We start from the raw sequence: 14,038 nt of genomic DNA, 5'->3' as shown, positions 1-14,038 counted from the left end.
GTGCACTTAAGAAAATATGATGAACCCCACCCCTTTCACTTTTTAAATAAGTATAAAAAATTCATACCTTCTTAATGTCCGGTCTCTTATTTTTCTTTTCATGAAGACATTGACTAGCAACAGAGTACATAGCTTCAACTGAAGCGGAATCAGCATCATTCATCTTTTTATCAATATAATCTTCAATTGTCTTTTCTTCATCTTCAATTTCTTCTTTAATATCTAGCTTTAAAATGAGTGTTAAAACTTTAAGAACTTCAAATCAAAGTGAAAGAAATTAGAATATACATTTTAATCATTTAAATTAATCTACTTTGTAATAACATGCACTCTCATTTTACTGTCTTATCTTAAAACTTCATTAAGAATTGAAGACATAGCCTGGGAGACATGACAAAACCCTGTTTCTACTAAAAGTACAAAAAATTAGCCAGGCATGGTGGTGTGCCTGTAATCTCAGCTACTCAGGAGGCTGAGGCAGGAGAATCGCTTGAAGCTGGGAGGCGGAGGTTGCGGTGAGCCGAGATTGTGCTAGTGCACTCCAGCCTGGGTGACAGAGTGAGACTCTGTCTCAATTAAAAAAAAAAAAAAAGAACTGAAGACATACAGGACAAATCCTACATAAATAAATACAGCTGCCTACCACAAACTAACATTTTGGTTAATGACAGACCACATATATAGATGGCGGTCCCCTAAGATTAAAATACCATATTTTTATTGAACGTCTTTTATGTTTACATATACAAATATTTACCATTGTGTTACAATTTCTTACAGAATTCAGGACAGTATTATGCTTTACAGCATATGTTTGTAGCCTAAGAGCAATACCATATGGCCCAGGTGTGTAGAAGGTCATATCATCTAGGTTGGTGTAAGCACACTATATGAGGTTCACACAATGAAACTGCCTAACAACACATTTCTCAGAATGTATTCCTGTCATTAGGCAACACTTGACTGTGTGTGTGTGTGTGTGTGTGTGTGTGTCTAAATATATAAACATATGTATTTATATATATTAGTTCATAACATAAACATGAATAAAAATATGTATAAATATATAAAAATATAAATATAAACTATATATATTAGTTCATAACATAAATATAAAAACTGAAAGGCAAATGGGTCAAGTACCTCCCATTTGCCTTTCAATTTTGATATTTATGTTATGAACTATTGCTTATATGTTCCCATTAGCAGCAGCATTTACTAGGTGGGCAGCAAAGGGTGGTCTGCTTCTTGATTTGCTTCAAAGGGTGCAATTTCAACTTGTAGACGCAGATTCCTTCTCCCTGTACCCAACAAATTTCTCTATGGGTATTCAGATTTCTGAATCAAAGAGAAAAAGTGAGGGGGAAAAATCGGGAGCAGAATATGATAAAAAAAAATTAATAGGGAGAGAAGTGCAGGAATAAGGTGGTAGAGTTGAGTGAGTCATGGCCCCCCAAATCATGTCTATGTCATAATTCCTGGAACCTGTGAATATGCTCTTATCAGGAAAAGAAGGGCCTTTTCAGATGTAATTAAGTATCCTGAGATGAGATCATTTCGGATTATGGATAATCCTGGAAGTAAGCCCTACATCCAATAAAACAAAGAAAAGATTCTCTCTGGAGCCTCCAGAGAAAGCATGGTCTTTGCCAATATCCTGATTTCAGTCAGACTCTGGCCTCCGGAATTATGAGCATATTAATTTCTGTTGTTTTAAGTCACACAGTTTTTGGTCTATTTTTATAAAAGTCCTAGGAAACTAATACAGGTGCAAAAAAAAAAAAAAAACTCTTCATGAGAGGTAGGATGTAAATGCTCCAAAAACACTTTAAAAGGAAAAACTCTGAAAATGTTTGGCAATGCCAGGATCTAGTGACATAGGCGTTCTTCAAAGGATCACTTTCTTTTAACTGTGCTTGTATGAAAATCTTATTGCTTTAGAGTCACATCACAGTCAAATCTTTTTTTTTTTTGAGACGGAGTTTCGCTCTTGTTACCCAGGCTAGAGTGCAATGGCGCGATCTCGGCTCACCGCAACCTCCGCCTCCTGGGTTCAGGCAATTCTCCTGCCTCAGCCTCCTGACTAGCTGGGATTACAGGCACGCGCCACCATGCCCAGCTACTTTTTTGTGTTTTTAGTAGAGACGGGGTTTCACCATGTTGACCAGGATGGTCTCGATCTCTCGACCTCGTGATCCACCCGCCTCGGCCTCCCAAAGTGCTGGGATTACAGGCTTGAGCCACCGCGCTCGGCCCTGTCAAATCTTAAGAATAGGTGAAATAATATAACCTTCTCCAAAGATTTAAGATTTTCACTATTATATGTTGAAATGCAAAACTTGTGACAGATAGAGTCTATGTTTTTCTGCATTTCATTCTTACTCATCCCAAAGTTTTGAGGCTTTTACATATTTTCAAGGAAAAAGTCTTAGGCAAAAATGATGGAAAATTTAGGCAAAGTATATGCTGCAAGTTAGAATCAATCTGGGTTCAGTCTTGAGCCCTCCATATCCAAAAAGCAGGTTCATAGAAACTCCAACTTGAAGGTGGTTGGTCAGAAGTTCTGGGAACCTAAACTTGCAACTGGTGTCTGGTGGATGGCAGTCCTGGAGACTGATCCCTTAAGCTGTGAGATCTGACTCTGATGCTATCTCCAGGAACATAGTGTCAGAATTAAATTGGTGGACAGATTGGCTGCTTGTTGGCGGGGAGAAACCCTCCCCATTCACATTTGGTTACAGAAATTTTCTGTGATGATTGTTGTGGTGGTGTGAGAGCAGAGGAGAAACATGGTTTGAGTTTATCTTAACAATAGAAAATTAGGTATGTTCTTTACTGTAACTTTGTAAATAAAATACTCCATGATAGAAATAAGTGGAGAACTTTTATTAGCAATTTTACTCTGATAGACATTTGAATGGAAGTCATTTTTTTCCCTTCTGAAAATGCTGAAAATACTGTTACTAATAGTAACCACCCTGAAAGTAACAACATAAACATAAGCTAAAGAGTACCTCAGAAATAATTTAGTTCTATTCTCATTTTACCCACAAAAAAATCAGAACAAAGAATATAAAAGTGACTTTTCTAGGTTTCACAAACACTTCATGGCAGAGCTGAGAATGAAAAATATTTAATGCTCTTTCCATATACTACAGTGTAATAGCCAACGGAAAGATTGCCAACAGAAAATGTTATTTCTAGATGTCAAATTTATACATATAAATTTCGACTACAAATGTAGAGAAAAAAGGACTGAGGAAAACAAATATTTCAATTACCAATAACTGAGGTTCACGGTGTTCATCCACAGCTGGAAGTCCAGTTATTATTTCTAGTAAAACCTATGAAGACAAAAAAAAAATCTGTTAATATAATATGCAAGACAGGGTGGGCATGGTGCTAATGCCTGTAATCCCAGCACTTTGGGAGACAGATGTGGGAGGATCACTTGAGCCCCGGAGTTTAAGACCAGTCTGGGGAACAGGGAGACCCTATCTCTACAAAAAAATTTTAAAAAAACATTAGCTAGCTGTGGTGGTACACACCTATAGTCCCAGCTACTTGGGAGGCTGAGTGAGAGGATCACTTGAACCTGAGAGATTGAGGGTGCACAGTGAGCTGTAACGGCACCACTGCACTTCATCCTGGGTTACACAGTGAAATCTTATCTCTCTAAAAAACATATATACTATAGATGATACTAATAAATTACATATATAACACTCAAGACAAAGATAAATGTAAACTAGAAGGAATATGAATCTTGCTTCTAAAATTTGATGAATCATTCCATACAAAGCTATGTCTTTTAGGTATTTAAGTGGAAAGAACATGAGCTTTGGGCATTTCTCACCATCCTTCCTTCAGGGACATCGTGGACCCCATTATGATCATAAGCAGCACTTTTCTATTGGCAACTTACTAAAGAATCAGCCCCACTCAACATACAATCCTTTTCCTGCCTCTTGGGGATTCTTCACAAGAATAACTTTCTGGATCTTAGAAGGATATTATTTTCTAAACATTAGGCATATTCTATAGCCCTATGCCTTATTTTCACAGTGCTATGAAGTTAAGTTTCCATATATGAAACACGTATGAGAAAATAGAAGAGAAAGCCCCTGGTGTCTCCAATCACCCATACCTATCTCTTACTCTATCTTAAAAGTTATTGGGAACAGACAGGTAGATTAGTAAATGTCAAAAAATGTGAGACTAAAGTATATACTGTATGACATGATTCATTTAATGCATTAGGTGCCATGCTAATTCATAAATAAAATGGCAAGAAAATAATTTCTTACAGTCATTTCAAAAATAACTCACAAGTTTTACACATTAGAAGAAGGTTTCATAAACTTTCTGGTGTAAGTAGAGGTTAATGTGAAAAACTTATTACATAAGAGAGCTAAACAAGATGGGTGTATTAAATAATATTCTATTTCACTTTCACAATTATAGCAGAATGATTATTTTTTACTAATTATGTGTATGGAACTTACCACACCAAAGCTATAAATGTCAGATTTGGGTGTTATTTCTCCTCGCAAAGCTTCAGGTGCCATATAAGCTGTTGTTCCCACAATTCTGCTAGTCATGACTGTCTGGGCAAACTTCTCAGAAGCCCGTGCAAGGCCAAAGTCAGATATTTTGGCAGTGAAGGCTTCATCTAGTAAGATATTTGCACTGAAAAAAAAGTAAAGTTTGAAGAAAAAAATGTTTTCCCGACCCCAAAAAGTCAAACAGTTCCTTAGCTAGATACATGTATGTATGCATGTATGTATGTACGTATGTATATGCATACGTGTATGTGTACAAACATATTTAGATTATAACATTTTATAGTATATATCATAAAAGCCTGAAATTTATAGAAATAAAGCTAGAACCAAGATTATAGCTAAAGAGAAGCAACTGTCCTCTTTTTTATGTTTCTAGAGGAAAAAATTGAGAAGAATAAAAATGAAATAAAATTGTCTGAATTAGTAAGAAGTATTTTAATTATTCCACAAATAATTTATTGTAGGGTAAATTCCTACAAAATCTTCCAAAGCACCTTTATTAATTCCTTTCTTTTTTTTTTTTTTTTTGAGATGGAGTTTTGCTTTTGTTGCCAAGGCGGGAGTGCAATGGCATGATCTCGGTTCACCACAACCTCTGCCTCCTGGGTTCAAGCAATTCTCCTGCCTCAGCCTCCCAAGTAGCTGGCATTACAGGCATGCACCACCACGCCTAGCTAATTTTGTATTTTTAGTAGAGACGGGGTTTCTCCAAGTTGATCAAGATGGTCTCGAACTCCAGACCTCAGGTGATCTGCCCGCTTCAGTCTCCCACAGGGCTAGGATTACAGGTGTGAGCCACTGTGTCCGGTTATTAATTCCTTTCTTAATATTTATCAATTCATTTAAAAACATTTCCAACCAAAGTGTCGCAATTATGCATTTATTTATTTATTTATTTTTCTGTACTATCAGGAATGTTTTTAAGAAAAAAAATATGGCCAAAATATCTCATTCATTATATGCTTTCATACTTTCATTAAACAATTGAAAACTCCCTAAGTTGTAGAGTATTTAAGCTCCCTGCTGGGCATGGGGGAATCTTAAAATCTTATCTGTGACAAGCATAAATAATTTTTAAAAATATAATGGTAATATTAGGGACAAAATGCTGAGAGAACAACCATGTACCTGGAAAAAGTAGGAAAAGTTTCAAACAGAAGGTGAAAAGTGTGCTTAGTATTGAAGGATTATTATAAGTTGATATTTATATGAGGGAAAGAAAGGAACTGCAAGCAAATGGAGTAACATGTACAAAGTGATGAAAGTATGAAGGCATATGGTATACATGGTCAACTTCAAGGAACAAGTGTACAACAAACATGGAGATGATTTGAACTTTATCCTGTGAGCAAGGGGACACGAGCCAGAGTTTTCACAGTAGGAAACTGATGTTACTAGACTTCACTTTTAGGACCATGACCTGGTAGTGTTTTAGTGAATAGATGAGAACCGATACAGACTGGATTTAGGTTGACTACAAAGGTTTATAACAAATCAAATGAGAGATACGAGGATCTAAATGGTCATAAAACTGGGGTAAATGGGAAATGAAAATTTTGAGGCTCACTTAACAGAATTTTGTAATTAGCACATTATAGAGAATGAGAAAGTCTTTAGCTTGAGAGACAGAATGAATGGTGACTTCATTTGATCAGAAAGGAAATGTGCAAAGACTTTAGGTTGGGCAGAGCTGATGAGTTTGATTTCTGATATGCTGATTTAGAGGCTACTGTGGGATACCCAGATGAAGTGTTTTGGGTATGGCGATACCAAAAATCCAGGATTGAAAGCTGATACAGATTTGAGAGACACTCATATATAAATAGCAGTTAAAATCAATATAATATCACTCAGTAAGAACATACACGGGAAGGCCAGGCGTGGTGGTTCACGCCCATAATCCCAGCATTCTGGGAGGCCAAGGCAGGCAGGTCACCTGAGGTTGGGAGTTCGAGACCAGTCTGACCAACGTGGAGAAACTCCATCTTTACAAAAAATATAAAATAAGCCAGGTGTGGTGGTGCATGCCTGTAATCCCTGCTACTTGGAGGCTGAGGCAAGAGAATCTCTTGAACCTGAGAGGTGGAGGTTGCAGTGAGCCAAGACTGCACCTCTGCACTCCAACAAGATTGAAACTCCAACTCAAAAAAAAAAAAAAAAAAAAAAAGAACATACAGGGAGAAAAGAGACAATGATGTAAGAACATGAGAAAGTACCAATACATGGAGGACAAGAGATGGTGTTTCTTTTCTCATCTAAGGTCAGTTCCTACATTCTCAGGAATCCTACTGAACACATTATCTCATTTCTCTCACCCATTATATCCTTTCCCTCTTAATTTGCATCCTTCCTATAAGCATATAAGCATAGTTTAGTCTCTGCTATTGTTAAAAAGTTTCCTGAACGACATATTTATTTCTAGCTGTTTCCTTCATCAGTAAAATGTCTGAAAAGACTTGTCTATGCTCATATCTCAGTTCTCTAGCTCTCACTCTTTCAACTACAATGTGATTTCTAAGCCAATTACTACATGGAAACGGGTCTCCATAAAGTCACCAATGACCATGGTGATGCTAATCCAATGACTAAAGCACTTGACTCTTTTTGATTACTCCCTTTTGGGAAATACATTCTTTCCTCATTTTCACGGACTCCACACTTTCCAGGTTTTCATCTTACCTTTCTCTGTATGTGTACTTCCTTAGATTCCTTTTTGTGATTATCTCTTTCATTTGGCCATTAAGTCTTAGGGTTCCTCAGGACTTAATCTTGTGACCTTTTCTTAATCTGTATCTCCCCTTAAGTGAATACAGTCACTTCAATTACCACCTGTATGCAAGTAATATATACATTTATACCTTCAGCTCAGACTTTCAGTTCCAAATCTGTATATCACACTGCCTAACATCTCTACTTCTGTATCTTAAAAGAACCTCAAACACAAGTACAAAGAAAAATTCACATTTTCTAACCACCTCTCTAACCCCAGTCTAACCAGGTCTTCTTTCAGTCCTTTCTGTATAAGAGAATCATGCCATAATCATTCCAGAATGCAAGTCTGGATGCCATTATTCCAGGAGTCATTCCTGAACTTCCCTCTTCCTGACCCTCAGAACAGCCAACATATCAACAAGTTCTGTCATTTTAATCTTTCTAATCTGCTCACCTCTCTTCATATAAACTGCCACCTATGATAGCCTACTAACTGCCTCTTCTTACAAACTGTTCTCTACACTAGTCAAAGTTGTCTTTGCAAAACTTAAATATGAAGCCACATTCCTACTTAAAATTTTCAATGGTATCTTGTTATACTTGTGATAAAACTAAAAGCCTTACCTTGGTCCATTAGGTCCTATAGGACTTAGCTTCCTACACCTCTGTAATTTTATCTCCAATCCACCACTCCATAACTTTCTGCATCTCAGTCATTAGCATTAGCATTTACTTCTTTTTTTTTCTTTTTCTTTTTTTTTTTTTTGAGACAGAGTCTTGCTTTGTTGCCCAGTCTGGAGAGCAGCCGCATGATCATAGCTCACTTCAACCTTGAACTGCTGGGCTCAAGCATCCTCCCTCCTCAGCTTTCCCAGCATCTGGAACTGCAGCCATGCACTACCACGTTTGACTGATTTTTTTTTTTTGTAGAGATAAGGTCTCACTATGTTGTCCAGGCAACATAGCCAGATCTGCACCTCCTGGCCTCAAATGCCTCCTATCTTGGCTCCCAGAGCATATTTTATTTCTTGTAACTCATCATGCTCCCATATTCTCTCTCACCACTGGTCTTACAAATGTAGTTCTACCTAGAACATTCTTCTCCTCATCTTCTATTCTATAGCTACCCTAAAATTGTACCTACTTATTTCCTGCCCATTTTTTGAATCTCTGTTTAAATATCACTTTCTTGGAAATCCTTCTTTATATTAATCCTGTATACTATACTATACTATATATACATATGTGTGTACTGTACACATTAACATTCTTTTATTATTTTGTAATTGATTGATGTTGAGTTCTATATATTAATATGTTACTTACAGCAGGTAAATATTTAACTAGATAAATACACAAGAAGAAAGAGAACTGAAAAGTACTCATGCAGGATGAAGGTAATTCAGAAAAGAATAGTGATCCAGAAACTAAGAAAACAACTAATTTCCGTAAGGCAAAAGTGTCAAGAAGGACAGAATAAACTACTATTAAAACAAACAAAAAACGCAAAGTAGGATGAGCACTGGAAGTAGGTCACTGGGCTTGGAATAAAGGAAATTGTAGATGTCCTTAGTGAGAAGAGCTTCCATGGACTGATGGGGAAAATGTCCAGAAGCACTAGGTTAAGACATGCATGTAAATAGTGAATAGAGTAAGAGCAAATTATTCTTTAAAAATGGCTTTCCAAAAGCTTTAAACAGTAGCATTTACCTTTTAATATCTCTATGAATATGATGATTTTCATGTAGAAAATTGATGCCATTAGCTGCGTCCTGAGCAATCTCACATCTCATGTGCCAAGAAAGTGGTGGAGTACCATCCTTATTAAGAAATGAATCAAATTATAAACAAGAAAGAATAATAAAAAATCTACAGAGAATATATAACACAGAATATTTTTCTAGGCAACAACTGAAGATGATGTTATAGCACTAATAATTTAGGACTACATTTTTAAGTTATTAAAAATAATCTCTAAATAAGTTCAAATGGGTGCTTACATTTCTTATTTGAAGATAAAAACATATAAAAGCATCTCCCTAGTATAGTCTTGGCTAAATTCTACATTGTAGATTACCACCTAATAGAATGGCAATCCAGTTGTTGACATATCAACTATATAATTTTCATAGAGCAGAAGAAATATGAAAGTTCATTTGCTTTAAATAATCTAGTAACAAAATGAATATTAATATTCCAGCATATAAACAAAAAGCCAAACAATGTGATGAACAAATATCTTACCAAGCAAGATAGTCTGTCTAGCAATGAACCGTTAGGCATGTAAACATATACTAAGCAGAGGTCATCTCCATCACTTGAGAAACCAAGCAGTTCTACTAAGTTTTCATGCTGACACCTGTGACAAATAATTTTTCATCCAAAATTATAATAAATATTTATATATTCAATTATAGGTTGGAAGTTAGTCAAAGTTTTAACAGAAAAAAGAACAAGAAAGTAGTATGTTATATATCATTTTTAACATGTTTGTTTATATACGCTTATTGTAATTATTTATAATTTTCTGCAAATAGTTCTATTTTCAGCCAATATTAAAATATTAATCAATGTTAGAAGTAAAATCTTTTTTTTTTTTTTTTGAGACAGGGTCTAACTCTGTTGCCCAGGCTGAAGTGCAGTGCAGTTACAGTTCCCTGAGGTCTTGACCATCTGGACTCAAGTGATCCTCCTGCCTCAGCCTCCCAAGTATCTTGGACTACTGGTGCATACTACACTCAGTTAATTTTTTAGATTTTTTGTAGAGATGACGTCTCACTCTATTTCCCAGGCTGGTCTTAAACTGCTGGCCTCAAGTGATCCTACCACCTTGGTCTCCCAAAGTACTGGGATTATAGGCGTGAGCCACCACACCTGGCCAAACCTCTTTCTATTTTACAGTAAAAGCTAAATAATTCAGATCATTGGAACTTCCGATAAGTTTGGTCAAAGACTAGGCTGATGCTTACTTTCTTTAGCCCAATTTTCAATGATGGCACAAGTAAGATTTCAAGAAGTCTGTTGAAACTTTTATGCGAATACTTTCAAGTATTTTCTAACATGCTCAAAGCACTGATTTACAGACATGATCTTGAATCACATCTAATTTACATGTTTTGGATCTTTAATCATATTGGACTATTTATAACCGAATACCTGAGAGTAATAAAACTAAAGAGACCTACGATATAATAAAATGGCAAACACCTGTGGTACAGAAGAAAGAAAACAGGGCTCAGTTATATGTGCTAAATTTAAAGTCTAGCTCTGCCCCCTCCTGGATATGTGACCTATGGCAAGTTAACAGCCTTACTGAGCCTCAGCTCCTTTATCTGCTAAATGCAGAAAATAGTACCTGTTATGTGATATGGATGTTAAGACAATTAAGTCAGCAAATGTAAACATGACAGCCTAGAAACATATCTAGCACGTGTTTTATTATTTAAGTGCTTATTCATTTTGTTCATTCAAAATGATCCACAGTTCTAGCAGTTCATTATATCAACTATGACTTTTATCCTCATAAACATTTTAAGAAGTGCAAATTAAAGCAGTAAGTGTCTCATTTTCCACCAAATTGGCACAAGACAGAATTTTGCTCATTGCCCAGGCTGGAGTGCAATGTTGCGATCTCGGCTCACTGCAACCTCCACCTCTTGGGTTCAAACAATTCTCCTGCCTCAGCCTCCCAGGTAGCTACGATTACAGGCTAATTTTTGTATTTTTAGTAGAGACAGGGTTTCACCATGTTGGTCAGGCTGGTCTTGAACTCCTGACCTCAGGTGATCTGCCCACGGCCTCCCAAAGTGCTGGGATTATAGGCGTGAGCCACTGTGCCCAGCCCAAATTGGCACATTTTAAACATGAGTAGTTAACATTTGCTGAGTTAATACTATATACAAGGCACAGTGGCAAGTGATTTACCTGCTTTGTTTAATCCTCACAAAAACTTAATGAAGTAAGTACTATTATCCCATTTTATAGACGAGAACATTAATGAATAGAAACTTAAGAAACTTGGCCAAGATCATTCTGCTAGTAAGGTCCAGAGATTAGCACTTATTAAAAAATAGTAGTAATATTAAATGAGAGTAAGGAACCAGTAAAGTTTGAAATTGTAATACACTGCCTGTAGAAATACAAATTGCTGTAACTTATCTCAGAAGCCACTTTAATGTATATTTAGAAAGTCTTTAAAAAGTTCATGCATTCCCACCTAGTAATGCTTTTTCTAGGACTTTACCTTAGATGGTGAAATAAGTATAACTACACTTAAAGATTTATGTGCAAAGAGCTTTAAAGAAACTTTATTTTTAATACTGAATATTAGAAACAAACCTAATAATAGTTAAATAAAACATGATCCTCACATATGCTAGAATGTTGTACAATCATTTAAAATGTTTTCAAATTATTTTTAATGACACGGGAAAATACTACACACGTATCATGAAGCAAGTATATAAAAATATTAGCAGTGGTTATCTCTTGAGTGATATATTTGAGAGATGGTTTATATTATAAGTTTCAAGATACATGTGCAGAACGTGCAAGTTTGTTACATAGGTAAACACATGCTATGGTGGTTTGCTGCACCTATCAATCTATTACCTAGGTATTAAGCCCTGCATGCACGTGGATTTGTATACTTTAAAAATATTTTCCTGTGTTTTTCAGATTATTTACTGTGAACAAGTTACTTTTAGGACTGAAGAGTAGGGGTGGGAGTGGAGAAAACAAATCCTGGAAAAAAAAAAAGGGTTTGATCTTTTTTCAGTGTGCATTATTTTTACTCTGCCATAAGTCAATTCTAATCTACTCTTCTTGAAATTGAGTAACTATGACTGGTGGTTTAAGAGCAGTGGGTTCAATGGGTATAATTTGGTAAATCCCATTAGGATTCAGATCAAAAGTTCAGGCTCTGCAATCAAACATCTGGATTTCAATCCCATCTGTAACACTGTCTATGCGATCTTGGACAAGCTTTATAATGTTTCTACATCTCAAGTAACAAACAAAAAGGGCAGTTGTAACAGGTCTGAGGGTTAGATAGACAATGCAGATAAAGTACACAGCACAATATCTGGCATGTTGGACAAACTCAAATATCAATCATTACTACTCACTGTAATTATTAGAATACATTCCCTCCTTTATCCCTCCTACTCTTCCTGATGATGCCCAACAATTTTCCAGCACACAGGGTCAATGCCTTCTAAGCATCTTTGCATATAACATGACTCTAGTTCCTTTGTATGTGCTACTTTATATATAAGTATCTATTAATCATGAATCCTGGAAGTAGAAAGGATGATAATGAAAGACATGAGAGTGAAATTCCATGTAATTTGGTTGTGATTTAAAATAACGACTGCTATTTAATCTCTCAGCATATGAGTATATGTAATTAAAGAATTGTGGAGCCAAAAGTACTTGCAGTTTCTCTAATGTAAACACTTTTTAAATTTCACATATGTGCAGACGTCACTAGTTCATAGCATACTCCAGAGTGAACCAGGTTCCTTACTCCTTGTTTTTTTTTTGTTTTCACTATACCACACTGCCAAATTAAGACTTACTTTGCCATTACTTTTATTTCTTGATCAAATTGCTGTTTCAGTTCTTCAGTAGTAATGTCAACCACCTGAAAAAATAAAATATGCAATGTAATACCACACAACTCTAAGGCTCCTAATGCTCAGAGGGCTCAAGAGATCAGCTGGCTGATCGCCCTTTCTTCAAAATAATAAGGTATTACTTTCCCAATTTATAGAACAACTGAGATCTAGAAATTCTAGTGATTTGCTCAAGGTCCATGGCTGGTTAGTGGAATGAAAAATATATATCAATTTCGCTGAGTTGTTGTAGAAACAAAATGAAATAACATGAAATTTTACTACACAAAAAATCTGAAAAAAAAAAATTCTAGAAAATAGAAAACATACAAATTTAAATGCAAAATGGAAAACAAAACCTACAAAAGCACTGAAATGTATATGACAAAGAGTAATTATTTTCATCACATACGTATGTATTCTATTGATATTTTTAGGCTCTAATAAAAGGTTAAGAATACAACAAGTCAATAAGTAAAAGGTGAATATCCCAATAGAAATGGTAACAAAGGACATGGCTAAGAAAAAGTTTTAATCTTTTTTCTTAATGTATACTTTTCTAAACTTTATTTTTAAATGGGAAAACTAATGTAAACAAAGTTTTTTAAAAAATAGTTTTCCTGGTATCTTACTATTTTAATCTTGTTTCCACATGAAGTACTATGTGGAGCAGGGCTTTTCAACTTTAGTTTGTGAATCTCCCAAAACTGTATGTTTGATTGTGTGTATATGTACATAACTACATTTCTCTAGGGATAGGGTCCATAGCTTCATATAGATTTTTAAATTTTAAGAACCACTATTTAGAATGATGTTTATTTAAAGAAAATACATACTGAAAAATGTATTTCCTAAAGTTTAATATATTTAAAGCCTATTTTAGAGCACAGTAGGAAGCAACTCTTTCTTTCCTTTTATTCTTGAAAATATAACTTACTGCTGCAAGCTTCTTCACTGCCACAGTTGTGTTGTTCACGTAGCCTTTATACACAACTCCAAATCCTCCCTCTCCCATTTTATTACCACCAACAGAAATGGGTCGTTCATCAAAGTTATTTGTGACATTCTTCAATTCGTAAAATGAAAAACTGTGAAAACCTATAATGTCAAAATAGGAAAAACGTATTTAAATTTTAAAAATTGGTT

General features: G+C 35.4%; 1 protein-coding gene across 5 annotated transcripts in view; it reads right to left on the bottom strand.

The window, feature by feature from the left end:
• Positions 1-14,038, bottom strand: part of IRAK4 (interleukin 1 receptor associated kinase 4) — a 48,653-nt gene that overhangs the window by 20,334 nt on the left and 14,281 nt on the right. For all 5 annotated transcript variants that reach the window (XR_012518568.1, XR_012518567.1, XM_003941481.4 and 2 more), the window contains 7 exons: positions 13,830-13,990; positions 12,857-12,921; positions 9,522-9,636; positions 8,988-9,097; positions 4,506-4,689; positions 3,282-3,344; positions 68-226 (listed from right to left, as the gene is read on the bottom strand). Coding sequence is in view for 3 of the 5 variants with exons in the window: in XM_003941481.4 (XP_003941530.1) it covers positions 68-226; positions 3,282-3,344; positions 4,506-4,689; positions 8,988-9,097; positions 9,522-9,636; positions 12,857-12,921; positions 13,830-13,990 (857 nt within the window). In the remaining 2 variants the exon portion in view is untranslated. The remainder of the gene's footprint in view (positions 1-67; positions 227-3,281; positions 3,345-4,505; positions 4,690-8,987; positions 9,098-9,521; positions 9,637-12,856; positions 12,922-13,829; positions 13,991-14,038) is intronic.

Source organism: Saimiri boliviensis, chromosome 7, assembly GCF_048565385.1.
Source record: "Saimiri boliviensis isolate mSaiBol1 chromosome 7, mSaiBol1.pri, whole genome shotgun sequence".
NCBI lineage: Eukaryota > Metazoa > Chordata > Mammalia > Primates > Cebidae > Saimiri > Saimiri boliviensis.
This window is presented reverse-complemented; position numbering and strand designations above follow the sequence as displayed.